This window comes from Canis lupus, chromosome 6 (genome assembly GCF_011100685.1).
Source record: "Canis lupus familiaris isolate Mischka breed German Shepherd chromosome 6, alternate assembly UU_Cfam_GSD_1.0, whole genome shotgun sequence".
Taxonomy (NCBI): Eukaryota; Metazoa; Chordata; class Mammalia; order Carnivora; family Canidae; genus Canis; species Canis lupus.
In genome coordinates, this window is record NC_049227.1 from 48,050,610 (window position 1) to 48,073,410 (window position 22,801).

Consider the following 22,801-nt stretch of genomic DNA (forward strand, 5'->3'; position numbering starts at 1 on the left):
AAATAATTGGAACTGTGAACAATTTATTTGTAATAATAATCAGGATAATTTATTATACCTACCATTTAACACAAACTTTTACATACCCATCCTGAGAAAGCAAGAGTTTCAAGTATCCTGAATTAGCTAATAAACTCTCACAATTACATACCTAACAAGGGACAGATTTTATGTGATCTTAAATCTCCCATTTTATGTGGAAATATTTTGTCATTCTTTTTACTTTTAGGACAATAATTTTGCACTGTCAATCATACAAGAATGTTATATATAACTGAGATCTAAATAACTCAGTTCAGAGAGAAAAGTTCAATGTGATTCAGAAACAGTCACCACCATAAAAGAAGAATATCATAAAATCTTCCTATCTTATTCAAGCATAGCCTGTTAAAACTAAAACAGGCTAAAACTATTAAGGATTTCATAGAAACTGATATCCAAGTTTACAGTATGTATATTTGAGAAATGCAAGTTTAATTCAGTAGTAATTCAGTGATTTATAAGAATGATTCAGACTTCTCATGTCGCTAAGAGAGTCATACATAATTGTAATTCTATTGTAAAAGATTACAACATGTATGAGTTATAAGACAACATATAATGACTTAGAACCTGAGAAGTCAAGAAAAAGTTTTGTAAATTTTGGGAATGGGAAGTTCACCATGGGCTACAGTTCCCTGTGGTTTCCTCATAAATAAACTAGCATTAGTAATTCTTCAATGTATTAATTAATTGTGATTAAATATTAATTAAATGTCAATCAATTAATTGAATATTAATTAATTAATTAACAGCCAGGCACTGTTCTTCAGACAGAGATTCACAGATACACAGAAGGAATAATGCCCTTGAGCTGCTGTTCTCAAATGATAGGGACAGGAAAAAGCATAAGTATTAATAATAGCATATTATGACAGGTACTGTAAAAAAATGAGTATTTAGGTAAGCAAAGGATGATTCCATTTTGGATATATAGGGAGTTAATATCTGATGAGGTAACATTTAAGCTGAAACTTTTAAGGAGGTAGCCAGTCATGCAAAGAATCAAAAGGGTATTCCAGGCAGAGGATATAGGTAAAGCTTTGAAGAAGACAAGATCTTGGTGTCTTCAAGGAACTGAAAGATCTCTATGGCTAAACAGTAGTAAGCAAAGTGGAAAATTACTTGAAGTAATTTGGAGGGAAGTGAGGTGGAATCAAAGGAAACTGGATTAATCTAGTCAAGAAATTATGATGACTTGATTTAGAGATCTGACAGTAAAAGCAGGAAATGAATAAGTTAGAGATAAGTTGTACATGGTACCAATAGTACACTGAATTTATTGGACGATGAAGGTGTCTTAGTAATTAAGTTATTATTATGTTTTTGAAAAAAAATTAATGACAATATTAACTGAATAAATCAAGGTAAAAATACCACAGAATTTGAAATTACATATTTCTAAAATCCATAAGATATATCAAACAGTAAGAGTGGTTATCCTGGTTTGTGAAATCCTGGATGATCTTTAACTTTTTTTGTATATTTTATTCCTGAGAATTTCAGTTCATTCCAGACATGAATCTATAAATGATGCAGTCAGAAAAAATGTAAATGATTTTGTTAAATAAATGTTTCAAGTGATCTGACATATAGTAGAAGCTAATTGACTATAAGAGTACTTTCCAAAAAAAAAAAAAAAAAAAAGAGTACTTTCCCTGTTTATATACAGTAGTAGTAAAAGGTAAAGCAGATTGGTTTTGGATTTTCAAGAGTTCTAGTACTAAGCAGTTAGAGATTTCAGATTGTTAAAAGTTAATAACCAGTAGATTCACATAATTCAGACTAATATTTAAAATGAAATGACAGCATAAAAAATGGTAAGAGGGAACCAAAGTATGTGTACCAATACTGTCTTCCAATAGTTGTTGGTGTATTGTCAATTATTTTATTTTTTTTTTTTTTTTTTTTTTTTTTTTTTTTTTTTTTTTTTTTTTTTTTTTTTTTTTTTTTTTTTTTTTTTTTTTTTTTTTTTTTTGTTGTCAATTATTTTAAAAAAATTTTATGTTATTTCTACTACTTACCATCTTTACTCATCTAACAATAAATTAATGGTCATAGTCATCCACATGATAAAATTTGCCCTGCACCACAGGATAATGACTTTAATAGAAAACTACATTTAAATATATCAAATGGACCTTCTTTTTAAAATCTAATTCAAAGGGAATTAGAATTTCTCTTGTAGTAAAATATTCTTTACTACAAGAAGTTTGTGCCATAAAGTAATGCAAAAGTACGATTGAAGCTAAGTAGATACTATCACCTCCATTGTTGCAGATGAATAAACCAAGGGAAAATATAGTGATTATTATACTCCGACCACTTAAGTAGTAATACATGTGAGATTTAGGGTTAAGTTTATCTGATTCCAATATCCATGCAATTTATTATGATGGGTAAATTGAATGTTAATATTTGAGGAGGTGGCATTTAAGCTGAAATCTAAAAATAACAGATGTGCTAGGAACAAGTGTGTTCCACAAGAGTTTATGGGCAAAGCTTTGATTCAGAGAAGACAAAGGGTCACTCTTTAACTATTCAAACACATACCTCAATATGACAAAAAGCATAAAAGTGATTCTCATGGGAGAAGATCCATCAATATTAATTTTTCTTTCTCTAATAAAATTTGATACTTAATGCAATTGACTTTTTATATAAATGTATTTGTATATGACATATTTTTTCCTACTTCTAGGTGAATATTGGATTGACCCAAACCAAGGTTGCTCAGGAGATTCCTTCAAAGTTTACTGTAATTTCACATCTGGTGGTGAGACTTGCATTTATCCAGACAAAAAATCTGAAGGAGTAAGTACCAATCTGTTTTGGTGGTGACTGTTGACAGTTCTTGCCATGTTTTTGCAATATTGAACTAAACAGGAAAATTATACTGTCATATTTTCATTTATCTGCTTTTCTTACAGGGTAATTAGAACATTTCATTTGCATAAACATGAATAAGACACCAAAGTGATGCACAGAGTTAACAAATACTTCTCTCCTTTATTTTTTACCCAGATGTATTCTTTATGCACCTGCTTGTGCTCTAAAATTCTATGGCTTTCCATGACACAGCACAGCTGATTCCCAAATTTTAGTGCATGCATAGTATTCTTCATTCCACTTACCATGAGATAGAACTCACAGCTGTATATGATATTCAAAATACACAATTTATAATATCTTACATAAAATAAGAGCACTGTCTGCATTTGCATAGTTTTAATTTTTTTTGCATAGTTTTAAAATGTTTAGTCCCTTCAAAAACATCTCTTGATTTTCACCCAGCAGTATCAATATATTTGAGTTCTATCTTTAAAGCTATAAAGGTAAACTACTAATATAGGGAAAGATTTTTTCCCCTAGCCTAATTATATTCTCCAACTATTTTCTGGTGGTAAATGTTGTCTTTGTAATCTTTTAATAAATGACATTCTTCTTAGTAAATGGTATGGGTATAGAGAGGCAAAGAAAGTCCTTAAGGCAAGACAAGTAGCTTTAGGTGTGGCTAATCTCTTCAGGAAAGAAATTAAATTTGTGAGAAAAGGATGGGTAGTAGGGGCAGGAGACAAAGCAACTTCTGTTTCCCAAACATGGCATGTGGCGAAGCATAATAAAATTCGTGTAGCCCCCAAAGAAATGAGGGAATGTGGAAAATGCTTTCCCTTACACTGATAACTCAGATTCCTTACCACGAGATCTTATATACCCTTATAGTTTGCTGATGTTAGCAAAGCAAAACAATAAATGCAGATCTATAGGAGATTCTAAACATTCTTGTCAGCAGAAGATGATTAGGCTTGCTTCCTGCCAGTGACTTTTCCAAAGCATGGCTGAATAGTTACTGGCTGAATGTGTTCCGGATGCTTCCCTTCACAGTGCAGTGCTGATGGTACTTGCCTTGCTGGCTGATTCCAACTGGTATTGTGAGGTGTTCCTTTCCAAGGGGTTACCTAAGAGTTCCACCAATGTCCCCTACAGCTCTTATTATGCCATCTGTAGGTTATCCCCCCCACACCCTTCTTTTTGAGCAATTAAAAAAAAAAAAAACCAGGAAGAAAATGACTCCATCTTCACTAAATAGGAATTCCCAAGATCTCTCTCAAATTTTGCTCTTTATCTCATTTTCTGTAGTTCAGGATAGGCTGTTTTAAAACCTCTTTGGCATTTTAGTTTTACTGAAAATTACTGATACATACCTAAACAATGCTGTTCACAATTTTTATCTAATTTTCCTATTCCTTTGCAACAGGTGAGAATATCATCTTGGCCAAAGGAGAAACCAGGAAGCTGGTTTAGTGAATTTAAGAGAGGAAAACTGGTATGTTATAACCTTACCATGAAATGGTTTATCTTAAACTTCATAAATGAAGCTCTCTATATCTCTAGACACTGACTATGAAAGTCCAAATTCTACTATCAAGGATTCCAAGTGTTCTCCGGCTGGCTCCATCTATCTTAGATCACTGTAGTATTTTAGAGAAGTCTAAATGTGCTATGCTAGTATGCTAATAGCATATGGAAATATACTAAATTTACTAAAATAATGTGATCAGATAAAGTATGCATTCCACTAAGCACCTGATAGACATCATAAAAATGGATTATGTTAGAAATATCCAGTATAGAGAATACATATATTCATTTCTCTATTTCAGTAAAAACTTTTAGAATGTGAAATTTTTTTTCGACTGTTACATTTGGAAATAAAGTGAACTGACTGACCTAACCTTTATTTGGATTATAGCACAAGTTCATTTAGATATTTTCATACAATTGCCAGTTCACTATTGATAATTTTTATAGGTATTTTAAGATTAGGTGCCAAAACTAAATTTGTATTATAAAAGCTGTCTAAAAATATATGTGTTTAAAATATTAATAAGAATGTATTTAAATGAAAGTTTCTCACTTTCCTAGATAATTATTCAATTGTTTGATGTTCTTAAAAAAGCTATTATTTTCTATTGATGGCTGTTTTATAGTTATCATCCTAGGGGAACCTACACGTATTAATTAACAACTTTAGTGAGGTTCTCCACTTGACAGAATTATTCAATCTTCAAGTTCCATAAAATATCCATGTGATATTCTTACTAGTGTAGAAGTTAAAAATACATACACAGAATTCTGTATGTGGTGTTATTTTTTGTTGTTTTGGTTTGTTTTCCTTCGTGTGCATTTCCCAAGTGGTCTTTGTTTCTTCAACCAAACAAGCTTCCTCACTATCTAAGCTGTTAATCAGTAAGAATTGAGTAGATTCAGCAATAAAGAAGAGAGCCATAGATAACTACCTTTACATTGACTAAATCTTTAGGTAAATTTCCTACTCAATTTTTATTTATTTTTTTTTTTTTTTAAGATTTTATTTATTTATTTATTCATGAAAGACTGAGAGACAGAGAGAGCCAGAAACAAAGGCAGAGGGAGAAGCAGGCTCCATGCACCGGGAGCCCAATGTGGGATTCGATCCCGGGTCTCCAGGATCGCGCCCTGGGCCAAAGGCAGGCGCCAAACCGCTGCGCCACCCAGGGATCCCCCTACTCAATTTTTAAAAACTCTAGGTTTATATGTTTCAGTTGACCCTAGTATTTGAATTACACCCAATGGACTTATGAATTTAATAAAGACCTTTAATAATTTTCAATTAAAACTACCTGCTGTAAATTCAAAATAAGTGCTTACTGACCAACAAATACTCACTTGTGTCATCTTGGACATTATGCTTAGTGCTAGTGACATAGTGTTGAATAAGTGCATCATCTAAGAATGAACAAACGGGCAAGTCTGTCCTGGAAATAAAAGACCAAACACCTTAGAAAACTATGGCCCCAAAATAAAAAACTGCAGGAACATGTTTTAAAATGTGGGGCAAGGGCAGCCTGGCTGGCTCAGCGCTTTAGCGCCACCTTCAGCCCAGGACCTGCTCCTCCCTCTGCCTGTGTCTCTGCCCCTCTCTCTCTGTCTCTCATAAATAAATAAATAAAATCTTTAAGTAAATGTGGGTCAAGTGCTTATACGATGAAATTTTTTAAAGAAGTAGGTGATATTAAAAAAAAATGAAGGGGCACTGGGTGGCTCAGTTAGTTAAGTGATGACTCGGTTTCCACTCAAGATCTCAGGGTCAAGAGATCCAGATGCCTAGGGCTCTGTGCTCATAGAGGCAGGATTCCACTAGAAATCGTTTCTCCCTCTTTCTCGCTCCTGCTCTACTCCTGCCCCCATCACCCGTGCAAGCAGTGCATATACACTCTTTCTCTCTGGAAAAAAAAAAAAAAAGTAAAACCCCGCTAAATTGGTCACCTTTGCATTGCACCAAGATTCCCCAGTTCCCATTGTTCACTATATTTCCACTTTATAATTTAAAAACGAACTAGGGGTGGTAGAAGGGGAGGAGGGCGGGGGGTGGGAGTGAATGGGTGACGGGCACTGGGGGTTATTCTGTATGTTAGTAAATTGAACACCAATAAAAAATAAATTAAAAAAAAACTCAAAAAAAAAAGATACACAAATATAATGAAAGCTCTCTTGGAAACAAAAGCATTTTTGGGGAAATTTTTAATGATTAGGACAATAAAGCATAGGAAGAAAGTGATTTTTTTTTCAAGATACATAGTGCTTATAGTAACTCAGGTGGGAATACAATTTCAGAAAATATTGTCTCTGGGTCTTCTGATCCTCCGTGCCCACTTTCTTTCCCTAACTGAAAATGGGCCCATTGATTGATTCATCCAATGCTTCTGGGGTAACAGTTCAACGTCAACAGCGATTTTATCCTTTTATAACATAAAAGAGTAAAAGAATCTTTATATGTCTTTTTATTCTTTTATTCCCAGCTTTCCTATTTAGATGTTGAAGGAAATTCCATTAATATGGTGCAAATGACATTCCTGAAACTGCTGACTGCCTCTGCTCGGCAGAATTTCACCTACACCTGTCATCAATCAGCAGCCTGGTATGATGTGTCATCAGGAAGTTACGACAAAGCACTTCGATTCCTGGGATCAAATGATGAGGAGATGTCCTACGACAACAACCCTTACATCAAAGCACTGTATGATGGCTGTGCGGTGAGTGAAATCGCTTGCCTTCTTCCGCAGGGTGGGAGGCAGCGTGTAACCACCTCAGTTTGGCCCTAAGCCAGGTTTCTCTCATGAAATGCATGAAATGAATAGCAATTGTTATTAAGATCTGATGCTTAACATTGGCATTGAAATACGGTGTCTTAGAAGCCACTAATATTCACACACAGTCACACACACACAAACCATGAAACATACATATAGACATATTTTAAAAGCCGTAGCAGAAGTTAATCTTAGATCATATGCTACTTCTATGGAATTATTCCTGATATTTGAATACTATTATAGCTAGTTATTCTTGAAATTTAAAAAAAAAATTTCATTTGCCTCCTTCATCCATGGATCTAAAATGACAGGTAAAGGATTTGGCATTATACCATTTATACTATAGATAATTCTTACCTCTGTATTTTGTTTGTAAGGAGCTTGTCTGTTGATTCTATACTATAGTGGTTTAGGCAGTTACTGTCATTTTTTGTTACTTCTATCCTCTGGAACTATCATTTTCACACAGTGGGAATTCCATTTAAGAAAGTGACCCAGAGAACACACTAAAAAACTCATTGTTTTAGCTGATGACTAAAGAAGTCATAGTTACAAAGCAATAAGCACATGACTTCACCAATGAGTAAGGTATCCACAGATCAAAGAAGAGAAAATAAAACATATTAAAAGTAGCAAGTGTTTGGATTTCCCAATAGTAATGTACTGATAATCATTCACAAAATTAATATATAACAGTAGAAGTGACCTCGTGCACTATAACTTGTATACTGTGTCTTAAGAAACCTTGTATATATACCTAGTATGATTACAATGGTGGGAATATATTATTATGTAGGAGCCTGACTCAATACTAGCATCAGTCTTCATCTTAAATGGTATTTTTCAATTCAGTAAGATTCTCTTCAACTGTGCAATATATCCAAATATTATAGTTGAGTAACAGCTATAACAGCTAAATATTAAACACTCAAAATTTAAAACTATCTATGACATCAGTGATAAAAACAAGAGTTAATTACACGTAGATAATGACAAATTTGTTTCTTACTCTTGTCTTTCTTACCTTCTTGTCTCCATTCAGAGGTGTAAGAAAAAAATAACATATGTATTAAAACTATAAAATGATTGTGTAACTCTTTATTTCTGCTCCATTTTACAGTCCAGAAAAGGCTATGACAAAACTGTGATTGAAATCAATACACCGAAAATTGATCAAGTACCTATCGTTGATGTAATGATCAATGACTTTGGTGATCAGAATCAGAAGTTTGGATTTGAAGTTGGTCCTGTTTGTTTCCTTGGCTAAGATTAGGACAAAGAACATATGAAATCAACAGAAAAAAAATACCTTGGTGCCACCAACCCATTTTATGCCACATGCAAGTTTTGAATAAGGATGGTATAGAAAGCAACTTGCTACGTATATATGTTCCGATTAAAAATACTGGTGCTCGTGAGAGGGCCAGAATCTTTATATGAAAAAACTTTCGAAAATCATAAAAATACAAGATAGTGTGGCTGAGATGGAAACAGGCCTTATTCTTGATTTCCAATTTTCATCTCTCCTTTTCCTATTTGGATTTCTTTGGTGCTGTAGAAAAAAAAGAAGAGAAAAATATATATTCATAAAAGATATGGTGCTCATTCCCATCCATCAAGGATGTGCTAAAACAATGTGTTTAATAAATTGTAATTATTTTATGTACAGTTCTATACTGTTATCTATGTGTCCATTTCCAAAACTTGCACGTGTCTCTGAATTCCATCTGACTCTAATTTTATGACAATTGCAGAACTATGATGGCAATAAATATATGTATTATGAAAAAAAATAAAGTTGTAATTTCTGATGGCTCTAATTCCCTTTCTTTGATTAATAATAAAATGCCTTTGTATATATTGATGTTGAAGAGTTCAATTATTTGATGTCGCCAACAAATTTCTCAGAGGGGCAAAAACCTAGAAGACTCTTGGAAGCGCACTTGGATCAACTCTGCTCTACTGACAGTAACTTTGCTGAATTTCAGCCAAAAATATCATGCATTTTGATGCTTTATTCAATGCTATACCTCAACCTTTTTCTTTTTGGAGTCCAGGATTTCACAGGATACTTGTATATATGGAAAACAAGCAAGTTTATATTATTGGACAGGAAAATGTGTATGAGAAGCTATTTTAACAAATCAATGCCTCCATCAAGGAAACAATCAGATGTACAATTTTTTTACGACTTTATCTCATTTCATTGTTTTCAGTGTGCTTCAGTCGTGCGGATTAATATTAAAAGATGGGAACTAAGCAGTTATTTATGAATTTGTTCAATGTTATTCTTATTAACCAATCAACTTCTTGAATTTGATTCCAAGTTGCGTATTATAATAGTCTTCAAATATTATTTTACCTGCACCTGCCCAACAAATACTATTTCTTTTCTTTCAAAATAATATCACACATTATTTGACCTGCCTAATTCCTAAATAACATATGGGTGGATTGTTACTAACAGTGCTTGTTTTAAAAGTCATACTTATTAAAACAATCAAAACATTTTTTTCCACTAAGGTATTTTCTCCCAGGTAGCTTGATATAGCAGTAAAATTTGAAAGTTACAAATTGAACTTTGTATCTAATTTAAGTAATATATGTAAGACTTGAAAATAAATGTTTTATTTCTTATATGAAGTGTTAAATTAACTGATACCAGATTTCACTGGAACATTTTCAACTGATAATTTATCACAAAAGAGCATACTTGTAATACTGGAATTAAAACGTGAACACTTGTCATTCAGAAGTTCTTTATTTTTGAAATCAAGTTTGTAAATGTCCTTTCAAGAAGGGAGATACGAATCGTATAAATAAACTCAAGTCTTGTCTACCTGGATTGGTCATTCTCTTTCTTAAATAGGTTCCAAATTACTCTCTATTGTTGAAAAGGCTTTCAATTCTGTTTCTTGACCATCCAGATTGGAATAGTTTTACACTTTTGGAAAAGAATATTCTCCTTCAGAAATAAGTTGTTTAAATTCCCCACATGTCTAAAATAAAAACACCACATGGTAATACTCTATTTACAAAATTAAGGTAGGCTATATTTAAAATTTCAGAAAGATATTTTTCATAATTAAACAGTTTGCAAAGTTTCAAACATATGTTCACAATTTCAGCACTAGAAATATTTCCAGAACTTTGATATAGTCTCTAAATTATATAGAAAGTTACGTTTTCTATCAAGAGAAATTCTATACATCAGGCATAGAGAATATTTTGCATATTGACCTGCCCTGGGGAAGCTTCATTATTTGCCCATTTTAACAAACAGCTTCCAATTTAGAACTCAGTAGAATTAATGAATAAATAACTGAATTGCCTAACTTTTTCTATTCCTTGCACATATGGATATAGTCTTCTGCATAGCATTGGATTTTTTTTCTCTCCCTCATAATGGATTTTTTTTAAGATTTTATTTATTTATTTGACAGAGAATAAGAGAGCACAAGCAGAGTGGAGGAGCACAGGGAGAGGGAGAAGCAGACTCTGCTGAGCAGGGGGCCCAATGCAGGGCTTGATCCCAGGCCTCCAGGATCGGGACCCAAGCCAAAGGCAGATGTTTGACCAACTGAGCCACCCAGGCACCCTACATAAATGATTTAATATGAACAAAGAAAAGCTCAGTGGAAAGGAAAAAAGCATATTAAAGGACATTCTCTCTAGTGTTGGCCCAAGGGTGTATAAACTCTGGAGAATACCATTGACTCTGGGTAGATCCTGGCATGCGTGGATCCTGGGCCTGATACACATAAAATTTGGCTTAATTCTTTAAAAAATAAATACAGGCAGCCCAGGTGGCTCAGCGGTTTAGCGCCGCTTTCAGCCCAGGGTGTGATCCTGGAGATCGGGATCAAGTCCCAGGTCAGGCTCCCTGCATGGAGCCTGCTTCTCCCTCTGCCTGTGTCTCTGCATCTCCCTCTCTCTCTCTCTCTCTCTCTCTCTCTCTCTCTCATGAATAAATAAATAAAATCTTTAAAAAATAAAAATAAATGCAAAAATATTACAGAAGTTACTATTTTGAATAACTAAAGGTCTTTCAACAAATTATTAATTTTTAAAAACTAGACCCATGCCAAAAGTATCAGAAAATCTGGAAAAAAAATCAATGTTTTCACTAGTTCTCTGAAGTACTTTTATAATCCTTTTATTCTGTGCATTTGTTTATTTTTGGCTTCAATCTCTGAGTGTCTTATGAGAATTTTATATTCTAATTTCCAGTAGAAAGAATGTTTCTCTAATATGTTAGATTAAAAAAAATGTTTCTTATTATCAATAGCTTAGAGCTGTTTCTTTCAATTTCACATTTTGTCATTGGTAAGTATTTTTAAATTTTCAGGTTATTTTAAATCTAGGAAAAGCTCTCTCCATTTATTTCATCTATGTACTATAAATTTGTGAGAATTTTTCACAGGCTAGCTTCTGATTCTGCACATTTTATACCTTGTTTTCTTTCCACTACCAATAGATTTCAGCCTCTGGGCACCAAAGACACATGCATGCCATGATACAAACTCTGTCTTCATACTTTTTATGTTATAACACAATGGGTGATAGGATTATTCCAGAAAGACATTCCTACACTAGGATTTCTGCAATAATTTTATATAAATAACTGCAAGCCATATAATTATACTTCATCATGTAAACCTATTCTATAAATCCTGAATAAATGAATCCCTAATTGAATTTCCTCGATGCTGCCTCCTTCCATACCACCCAACATGAGAAAAAAAAATGCCAAAGAGAAGCTGGAGTGGGAAGATAATATTCTTAAAAGATTATAATTAAAGGATCTCACTTGGGCAAATTTTACCAATTATATGACCTTGAGAACATATTTCTAGCAGATTTCTCAGGGCTTAGATGGGGTCCAATAAAGACAAGGATCCTGAAGCTTAGTCTTCTGTATGTTGACTAATTGTAAAGTAAATGAATTAAGGGCCTAGCACACTGATACACACCAAAAGCTAAGTAAATAGTTGCCACTGCTCTGGATTTTCTACTGCTACTATCATCACCTTAGACTAAGTTCCTTTCTAAAACAGCTGGTAACACATGCACTATTTACATCACCAAACTTATATAAAGATTTAGTTTTAAAAATGTAAAACAGTATACAAATTGCACGATCACAGAGGCCCAAATTAGCAAATAGGATCCCATAAAATATAAGCTTTACAAATGAGTCATGAAGGATACAAAATAGGAGCAGCAGCATAAGCCATGCAAATACCCAGGAATGGCACATCCATCTGACACAGCTTCTCAAATCCGCTTTTACTAGGATGTGTTTTGCTCTCCAGAAGGATGAGTTTAGTAGGCTTTAGAGTCTTTCAAATTTTACCCATTGCTCGTTCTCTATTAGTGTAATGGTTATACAACTAATAATTCCTTATGCAGCTGCCTCTCAGAGATCCAGAGATGACATGATTATTTACAGCTGAAAATCTTGCAGAAGTATATCCAGTTAGAAGCATTCCATGTTCAGTAATTAGTACATAGCAACCCTTGCAGATCCTCATTTTTTCTATCTAGTAAATCCATAGTCAATATTTATAAGGAGACTGGTAATGATCAAAACCGAGGTTAAAAAGGAGTTACAGAATCACTGTTAACTCTCTAAAAACATAAATCAAAATAGCATCAAAAATGTTTTATGTAACAATAACTAGGGCTTATTTTATAATGAGTCTATGATGGCATTTCTACGTATAATATACTATTCATATGAAGTTACACAAAAACACTGAAGAATACTTTCCTATTTTTAAATTACCTATATATGCCTATAAGGAAGTAGGCTTTTTTTCCATAATGGAAACTTTTGAAGAGCAAGCCATATAAGTAACAGATCTTATTCTAGTGACAACAGAGGGCATGAAGTAAGCTAATGAGTCTTCCAGCTTGATTCACCATCACTTTAGGGTCTCTGGTATAAATAAAATGTTTGCCTGTTATTTTTCAGCTCATTGAGGGAAATAAATATCTTCAAGGCATGAAGAAACTTTTCCCTGCAGTGACATACACTTCTGTGCTCACCCTGAAGGGGACAGCCAGACTGAATGAAATGAAATGAACAAGTCCTCTAAGAAAGAGGTGGATTTACAGGTTCCTCAGATCAACATGGTGGAAAGATCTGTGTAACCAATTCTTTAATGGCATGAGTTTTGGCATCTTATCTATTTCAGGAAAATGAAATTACTGAGTAAAAATTATCCTAGCTAATTACTAGAAGATATTTTTAAAACTCTGAATTGGGGGCACCTGGGCGGCTCAGTCCGTTAAGCATCTGCCTTCTGGTCAGGTCATGATCCCAGGGTCCTGGGATCAAGTCCTTCATCTCCCTCTCCCTCTACCCCTCCCCCCAGCTCATGCACTCTCTGTCTCTCTCTCTCTCTCTCTCTCTCTCTCTCTCCATCAAATAAATAAAATCTATTAAGAAACTCGAATTGCATCTTTATGTCAGTAAAGTGTCTTTAACTATAAACAACATTCACATGTTAGATAAAGTATTACCTAGTTATTTCCATATAGCTGTAGAGATTTTTACCTCACTACTGAGAAAAACAAGAGTGGAAAAAGAAAACCAGTGATGACAACAGCAAAAATCCTAAAGGTATTAAATACTTAACTAAAGGTAGAAAATTGATATGACTAGGTAAGTTTATATTTTATTTTAGATTTTTGGTGAAAGAGTTGAAAGTCTCACCAGATTTTTTTTTCTCTGTGCAGGGGCCTGCCTGGCTTCCAGACCCTGCCACCCCCACTCTGGCCCTTCAACCCCCACCTGAGGAAGAGAGTGGGGGATTGTAGGTAGAACATGATAGAGTAGAGGGAAGGTGATCAAGTAGGGGTAGAGGGGTAGAATTTGTAAGTAGATCTTTTCTAAAGATAGAGTCAAGTGGTTTTGAGCCAATACTGATGTCAGAACTCTTGAGTCATTTAATTATCAATCAATGACCAAGTATATAATTTAGCACCATGATGAGGATGGGTTTCTATATATATCAACTTTACAAAAGAATTATGTCATAAAGGATCTGCACTATACTCTTATATACAGTTTAATAAAAGAAATAAAACCATAACATCTAAAAGAACAGTTTATAATCAAGGTTCTGACTCTACAGATGTTGGAGAACTGAAAGAAAAATAAAAGTTGGTTTGTTAGTGTGCCTCATGAGAAAGATGATAGGTCTACAAAATGTCCGTAGAGTCTGGATGTGCATAGATGACGGGGAGAAGGAATTCCACTTTATGGCAGAAACCCAGGAGAGAATTCCAGAGGCATAGGTGAGTGTGGAACATGAAGAGGACAGGGAGTCTAATACAACCCCAGTCATGTGGTGTAATGCCAAGTGTTATATTTAGGGTTGGGTTATAATAGATTGAAAGTCATACACAAGAGCCTGGATATTACATAGTAGGTAATAAAGAATGAACATTGGTTGCTGAGTAAGACAAAGTCATAATGACTGTCATGTTTAGAATGACTACTTTGGCAGTTTCTCAGAACCTGCATAGTGGGCATCCTATGCTGGATGGATCTATTAGTTGAGGCAGATGATAGGGACCCAGTGCCATAAGGCTGTTGCTGAAATATAAGTGGGCAATAACACAGATTTGTATTACAATAATAATACTTGCATGACTTAAAAGGAAAGGACAAGTATAAAACAATCGGAAAGAAGAAATTACTATATTTTACCACTTCAAAATCTTCTAGAGCCATTTACCAGATACATCTTAAAATAATTTATACTTGCCTAGCCTTTAAGTATGTAAATCATAAAATCAGAGAAAAGAAAAGTTATATTTACTAAAACCTGAAGAGCCAATGGATCCCAGTGAAACAAATGACATCTGGCACTCCTCTATCAAATGGCTTTGCATCTCCTATCATACCTCATACACTACTGCAGAGTGCATATGAAAATAACTTGCTATGCTTAAACAATGTGTGCTTGCAACACCACAGGCAAGCACCAGTCTCCTGTATAAATACAAGTTCAGGTACATTATCAACCACAGAAGATACACATCTATAGAGAAATCAACTGCTAAAATTTATTATATAATTGCATCTTCTGGTATTGAAATTTTCATAAGTAAAAATTAGGACAAGGAATAAGCAAATGTATGAAAATAATTATAGATCTTTTATATGGAAAATACCATCTAGCTGTAAAAAGATCAGGGAATTGTAGGTAAACAGTATATATTTAAACATGTAAATAGACAAATGAAGAAATATCTATATATCCTATATTGCCTGCCTTTTAGGATGGAATTTTTAAGAAACAATTTTATATATTTATTTGAGAGAGACAGAGAGAGCATAAATGGAGGGAGGGGCAGAAGGAGAGGAACAAGGAGACTCCCGACTGAGCAGAAAGCCCGATGCAGGGCTGGATTGCAGGACCCCGAGATCATGAGCTGAGCCGAAGGCAGATGCTCAACCAATTGAGCCACCCAGGCGCCCCTCAAGGTGGAACTTTTATAGGTAGCTTGTAGACATTATTTCTACTTTCTTATCTGGCATTTATGCTTTAATTCAGGACATCCCCTGCACTATATTGAAACTTCTCAACATCACAAAGAATAGAATATCCATCAACTTCAATATTTTTTTTTCAGAAATGATAACTCTTTCTGTCAAAACTGGCTCTCCTTCCTGTACTCCTAATCTCAGTTAATGACATCTCTGTTCACACAATCACCTGAGCCAAAGACATTCAGAATCATAATGAATTGCTTGCCATCCTGTCTAGGCAGTCATCTATTTCTGTCAATTCTCCTTCCTAAACATCACACTGTGGATCCCCTTCATCTTCATCATCACTGCCTCACTTTGGGTAGTGATGGTTTTTCACCACAAAATTTTCATAGCTTGGTATATAATTGCCTATTTCCAAGGTATCTTTATTCCCAGATCTAACCTCCTTGAGAAAAAGACTTCTTCATGAGAAGTGCAAATACAGACAGATTACCCCCAATCGTAAAATTTCTCCATGGCTTTCCATGATTGACAACACTGCCTTTCTTTTTTTAATTTTATTTTGTTTTACTACACATGAAAACCACATTTCAACCTTTCTCTCTCTGTTTCTCTCTCTCTCTCTCTCTTCTCTCTCTCTTTTATCCACAGGCACCTCACATAAAACTGAAATAACATTTTTCAAACTCTTATTGGTGCACCCTGATTTATAGTATTCCGTTTTATGGTGTTGTATTTCATCTCGGAAAATATCCGTTGTATCCATTAAGATGCTAAATTATTTACTCTTGAAAATACTCGTCAACGGTATGAAGGTCAAACACCTTAACTCGTTGAGCAAGACCCGCTGAGATGCTTCCCTATTTTTCTGCACTCATCCTTGTATAAGTTCCCTTTAAAGAGCCATATTCTGCAAAAGCTGAGCACAGGGAGATCACGATACCTGGGCTCTGTCCACCATGGTTCACTCTGTTCTCGTCTAAGGACAGGTGACTTGACATCACCATGTAAGTTACATTTTATATTCCTGTTACATATACCAAGATTTTACCTAAAACGCATGTTCACTGCAATACTCTATCCAATATCAGTGGAAAAGTGGAAAAAAAATCTAAATGACTACCATTAGGGAATTGGCTGTTTTTTTTTTTTTTTTAAGGTAAAAGTACATTTGTCGATTGAATGAGAAATTTGGTAAAGGCAGTGTCTGAAGATCTAACGATATGAAATGCTGTTTCTAATGTATTTCTAAACAAAAAAAAAATCAAAGAGTCTAGAAAGCATCAACTTTGATGGATGATCTTTCCTATATTGGAGATAAATGGAGCTCCCACTCTTTCTGTGTTTCTTTTTTTAGTCATCATATATTGGGAGCAAGCCGCACAGATACCCTGGTCCTGTCATCAGCAAAAGGCATGGCAATTAGTTACTTTCACAGAAAATTCTCATTTGTAACTAAAAGGAAAGATGACTCATAAACACCAAAAGTTAAAACCAGAAGATCTTTAAGCTAATTCTAGCGACTTCATTCAATTAGAGCGTGTGGAGGCAGGCTTGGTGCTAGGTTAGCAAGCACACTGGCATCTGTTACTAAGGATGTAAGGCTTCTCAGCAAGAATCCTTCACAGTGACGCAAATTTGTATGTGTTACATGCATTCTCATCTGGAACACTAGGATTCCTGATGTCTCCACATTGTTGCCACCATTAAGGAACATGCCCGTTAAACAGAAGTAAAGCTGACATACAGATACAGGTCTTCAGAGCATCCCAGGAACTAAAGAACCAAGGGGAGACAAAGAAGACATCATTTCTTCTGTATCTGTTCCACTTCACTCAATTATTTTTACCTAAATTTAATGTCTTCTCTTACACTTCTTTATTATTATTTATTTTTAAAAAATTTTTATTTATTTATTTGAGAGAGAGCACAAGCTGGTGGGGTGAGCAGACCCCCTGCTGAAGAGGAACCCAATGTGGTGCAGGGCTCCATCCCAGGACCTTGGGATCATGACCTGGGCGGAAGGCAGGCACTTAACCAACTGAGTCACCCAGGTACTCCTAATGTCTTCTCTCTTAATGAATGCTTTGTCTGAAAAGAGCTTTTTATAAGCAAAATATAATTTTCTAAGGAAATTTGGTGAAGGAAAATTTATATTATATACATTAACATAGACCTGTATAAATACAATTAAATGATCATCTGATGATAGGTATTTTTAAATAACCTAAGATTGACATTCTTTTGGCCTTGACATAGTCATGACCATTAAGCTACCAAATGTTCAAAATTTTATCTTCAGTTCTTGTTAGCCTTGACAATTAAAGAAAAAGAAAGAAGAAAAAGAAAGAAAGAAAGAAAGAAAGAAGAAATAGAAAGAAAGAAAGAAAGAAAGAAAGAAAGAAAGAAAGAAAGAAAGAAGAAAGAAGAAAGAAAGAAGAAAGAAAGAAAGAAAGAAAGAAAAGAAAGAAAGAAAGAAAGACAGACTCCTGTCTTCATTGCTGTTATTTATGGTCATGTGCTTCCTATGCTTGTCTTAAAAGATCTCTCCTTCTTAGGATGGCACATCCTTTGAAACAAGGATGTAGATTAGATTAGAAGATGGGTATAAACAAGCACTATGAGTTTGGCAGCTGGACAGCAGGACTGTTTAATCTGGCTTTATCTGTGAACATGCTCTGGAACTGGAACAATTGGAAATCTTCCTCACTGAAAGACCTAAGTGTTCTTATGCAACCTCTTAGCAAAAAGTCAAGCTTCTCTCCCAAGAAGCACCAACATCTTTGGTGTTTATATTTTAAACCCATCATCTCAAGCAAAGACTTTATTTTTGTGAAACCTTTAACAGTGGCCATATATTTTATAGAATTTCCCATTTTTAGAACCCCCCAAATTACTAGGTATATTTAGACAAACTGATGAAAGAAATAGCTTATGGAAAGTTCTCATTTGAGCCTAGAAAATCACGTTAGAACTATTTTTAAAGGAAATAGCTAAAGTTTATCTAAGTATTCGGTAGAAACTCAAATAAAATTCCTTAATTCTTCCCTGTCATTTTTTTTTTAAATTCACAAAGCTTGCCAGTTTTCTCCTCAAAATGTTTCTCATGACTCCCTTACTGTACAGCTCAGTTAGGAGTATCCTAGCCTGAGGTCCTTCTTAGATCGATTTCCTTTTACTATTTATTCTAACTGCCCTCCTCTACTTTCCGTATACTCACACAGGAACTCCTCTCCCTACTGCCATTGCTGCCAGGTTCATCCTTCTTTACTCAAACATCACAGTTTGAGCTTTCTACTACAATAATATTAACAAACAACTGCAAAACTTAATGAATAATTATTAAGTATTTATTATTGCTCATGAGTCTATGGGTTAGATGGGACAATTTTCTGACCTGCTAGATCTGGCTAGGCTGATCTCGCTTGCTTGGGGTCATGAGTGTGTCTACAGGCCACTGAAGGGTCTTCTGAGAGCTCATGATGAAAAATGACTTCGTTTGTGGTGGACTCCCTTCACACAGTTTCTTATCCTTCAACAGACTATACTAGGCTTCTTCAAAGGTGATCACAAGCGAGAGACAGAGACAGAGGGAAAGAGAGAGACAGAGAGGGAGAAGGTGTACACAACCATTAATTTCAGACCAGGGTTAAAACTGCTGTAATGTCAATCGGGCCACATTCTATTAGTAAAAGTAAATCACAAACTAGTGTATTCATTGCAAAGAGAATGCAGCCTTCACCTCCTTCTGGGAGGGCCTGCCAAGTCACATTACAAAGTTCATGAATGTGGGAAGGGGTAAGAGATTGTGAAGATTTCTTCATTCTACCACAATTATTGTCAACCTCCTGCTCAGAAACTTTCAGCCACTACCTGTTTCATAACTGATCAATTGTCAACTCTGCTACCAATATTTCGAATGTACTAAGTGCTTCCATTTAGCAGACCCTTCATTTCCCACCTAACTTAACTTTCTTTTCTAGTTTTCCTCAACATGCTCACTCTATCTGAGCCAGCTCCTCTACCTACTATGACGTGAATATGTCTTGCATTTTTAATCACTCAAACCTTTGTGCTGTCACCCCTACTTCCTACCTTATATGCTATTTTCCATCCTTATACTTATCTAAATTCCATTTTATTAAAGTCCAGCTTTCTTTTTTTACTAAGCCCTTTTTTTTTATTAGAATCTCAGTTGTTTCCTGATTATTCCAGTACACATTAGTATTTTTATTTATTGTTATTTTTGAGCCCCTACAGCATAGCATACTTTCCACACAATTTTAGCCCTAGTTACATAGTTCTTTGTATCACACACTTTTTATTCATGAGTTTTGGTTTGGCCTACCCCACAAGAGTATGAAATACATATCCCCCGGAGTCTAAAAATTACTTCTAATCATACAATTGGTATGTTATGGGTTGAATCGTGTCCTCCAAAAATTCATAGCTTGGACTCCGGACCCCCAGTTCATTAGAATGTGATCCTATTTGGAGATAAAGTCTTTACAGAGGTAATTAGGTTGAAATAAAACTCATTAAAGTGAGTCTTAATCTAATATCACCATTGTCCTTATAAAAAGAAGAAACTTGGACACAGAGACAGACAAATGTAGAGGAAAGACAATGTGAAGAGACACAAGAGAAGACAGCCGTCTATCTACAAGCCAAGGTGGGAGGCCCAGATCAGATCCTTCCCTCATAGCGATCAGAAGGAACCACCACCTGGACTTCTATCTTCCAGAACCATTAACAATAAGTTCCTGTTATTTATACTACTCAGTCTGTGGCACTTTGTTTGAACAGGCTTAGTCATCTAAAATGAGGTATTAAATAAGTAGCTTGATTAGTTGAATAGATGAAAGATTCATAAGTATAATCTATTAATTCCCTGCTCTTGGACAAGAGAAATTTCGACTAAATTCCCAGGAACTTAAAATTTTCTGGATCATACATTCACCATATACAAACCAAGGGATTTTGTTTTCAGGGTGCATCATCCAATATTAAACTTTGAATTGTTAAACTGAATTCTCTACCTTATATTTTAGATATGAGAAGAAACAAATGAAGATGGAAAGAGCAAAGATGAACAGTAAGTATGCTTTTGGAAAGCAAAGTGGGCTATTTTGCTCTGTGCCCCTATAGAATAATGATTGGCAAACAGAATCTGAATGAAATTAAAAACTGAATATGGATACAGTTATATGAACGTGGAATAGATTCAGCTGAGACATAATGTTACTTATTTCTTCTTTGGGAGATACACTGAATGAGACCAACATAACCTCCTTGCCTTTGAGACCTTAAAGTTAAGTCATATGTTAACAAAATTAAAAATTAATAACAATGATAATAATACTAATGGGTAGGGATGCCTGGATGGCTCAGTGGTTGAGCGTCTGCCTTTGCCCCGGAATTCCGGGATCGAGTCCCGCATTGGGCTCCTGCATGGAGGCCTGCTTCTCCTCCCTCTGCCTATGTCTCTATCCTTCTCTGTGTCTTTCATGAATAAATAAGTACGATCTTTAAAAAAATTAATACTAATGGGTAATTAATTTCGTGATAGGCAAAATGCAGGGAGGAGAGGTCATCTGCGGCAGGGGTTCTAAACTTTAATAGAAACCCAGGGAAGTACCTGTGAGTAAATGCGACCCAAAGAATTTCTATACAGAAATTGTCTATCTCAATGACAGTGAAAGGGAGAAAGTGGGTTAAATGAAGGAAATAGAACGATTACATCATGAATCTGGACAAAAAAAAAATCTTGGAAGATAAAACCATCTGAACATAATTCTTTTTTTTTTTTTTTTTTTGAGTATGGTTAAGCTGATTTTTTTTTCTTCCTCCTTTTCCCACACCATAAAGTTCTAGTGTGTGGTTCTGAAACTTTCTGCAAGAAACACACCCCACCTCCCACAGGCTGCTGCCCAACCTGGACTGACACACTAGAAACAAGGAATAAAATAGTAAGACATGCCTCAGAGACTTGCTTCAACTTCTGCAGTGAAGAGAAACACACAGGTCTGACCACCAAAATTGAAAATCCAACCCAGTACTTCAGATATAAAAACGATACCAGAAATAGAAACAGGCAATCATCAAGAGAACGATTTAAAGCACCTGCCGATGATTTAGTCTCAGAGCCTAACTCGGGCAGAAGAAAATTCAATATTGTTCAATGAAGTAAATAAAGTATTGAGGAAAATAAAATCCTGGTGCCTAAGATAACAATAGTATTGATGTCTGCAGATTCTGCGTGACAGATGCACTCGCCCGCCGCAGCAGAGGTGGCTGCAGAGCTATATACCAGCTTGTGGCATCATAAACTATTCAATATAGACAGACTCATCCCCAGGACAGAGAGATTTGGGCAGTTCTCCTGTGTCCTGTTCTTTGGAGGAGCCGAGCTCCACTGCCAGCAGTCAGCTGGGCAGCACTTCTTTGAGCCAGGGGGAGCTGTTTGCCAGACGGAGCTGCGAAAGGACATAAGCCATGGTTCCACCATCAGCAGGACTTAAATTGGCCTGGTCTCCCAAGCCAGATAAGGGATATTAACAGGAGCCACCAAGAAAATACACCCCTGGGAGGAATCATTAAAGAGATTATAATAGGAGTCCTCAGTTGGGGCCAAAGAGCCAAATCTGGCCCCCAGACTTGTGTTGTTTGTCCTGAATAACATTGGTTCACATCCATCCTTTTTTTTTTTTTTTAATATTTATTTAGTTAATCATGAGAGACATACAGAGAGAAGCAGAGACAAAGGCAGAGGGAGAAGCAGACTCCCTACAGGGAGCCTGATGTGGGACTCAGTCCCAGGACCCCAGGATCACGACCTGAGCTGAAGTCAGATGCTCAACCACTGAGCCACCCAGGTGCCCCCATCCTTTTAAGTTTCTTTTTTTTTAATTAGTTGCTAGCCTTTAAAAACTTGAATTTCTATATTCTCTTGAAAATTTAGAGGAGCTGATGAAATGTGGTGTGGATAAGGGCCCACTTAGTCTTCTCGATGGGGGCACACATTCACTAATTTGCTAGCACTCCACGATGTTTTGCTGCTATCTTATTTGCTTCACATGGGCTGGCCTTCCAAGACATTTGACTCTTAAACCTGCTA

At 35.3% G+C, this 22,801-nt stretch overlaps 1 protein-coding gene across 3 annotated transcripts in view; it reads left to right on the forward strand.

Annotated features, from left to right (window-relative positions):
* COL11A1 (collagen type XI alpha 1 chain) overlaps nucleotides 1-10,014 on the forward strand; it is a 197,026-nt gene extending 187,012 nt beyond the window's left edge. For all 3 annotated transcript variants that reach the window (XM_038541182.1, XM_038541181.1, XM_038541183.1), the window contains 4 exons: nucleotides 2,741-2,853; nucleotides 4,298-4,366; nucleotides 6,882-7,115; nucleotides 8,296-10,014. In XM_038541182.1, coding sequence (XP_038397110.1) covers nucleotides 2,741-2,853; nucleotides 4,298-4,366; nucleotides 6,882-7,115; nucleotides 8,296-8,442 — 563 coding nt within the window. In that variant the 3' untranslated portion in view covers nucleotides 8,443-10,014. The remainder of the gene's footprint in view (nucleotides 1-2,740; nucleotides 2,854-4,297; nucleotides 4,367-6,881; nucleotides 7,116-8,295) is intronic.
* The last annotated feature ends 12,787 nt before the right edge of the window (nucleotides 10,015-22,801 follow it).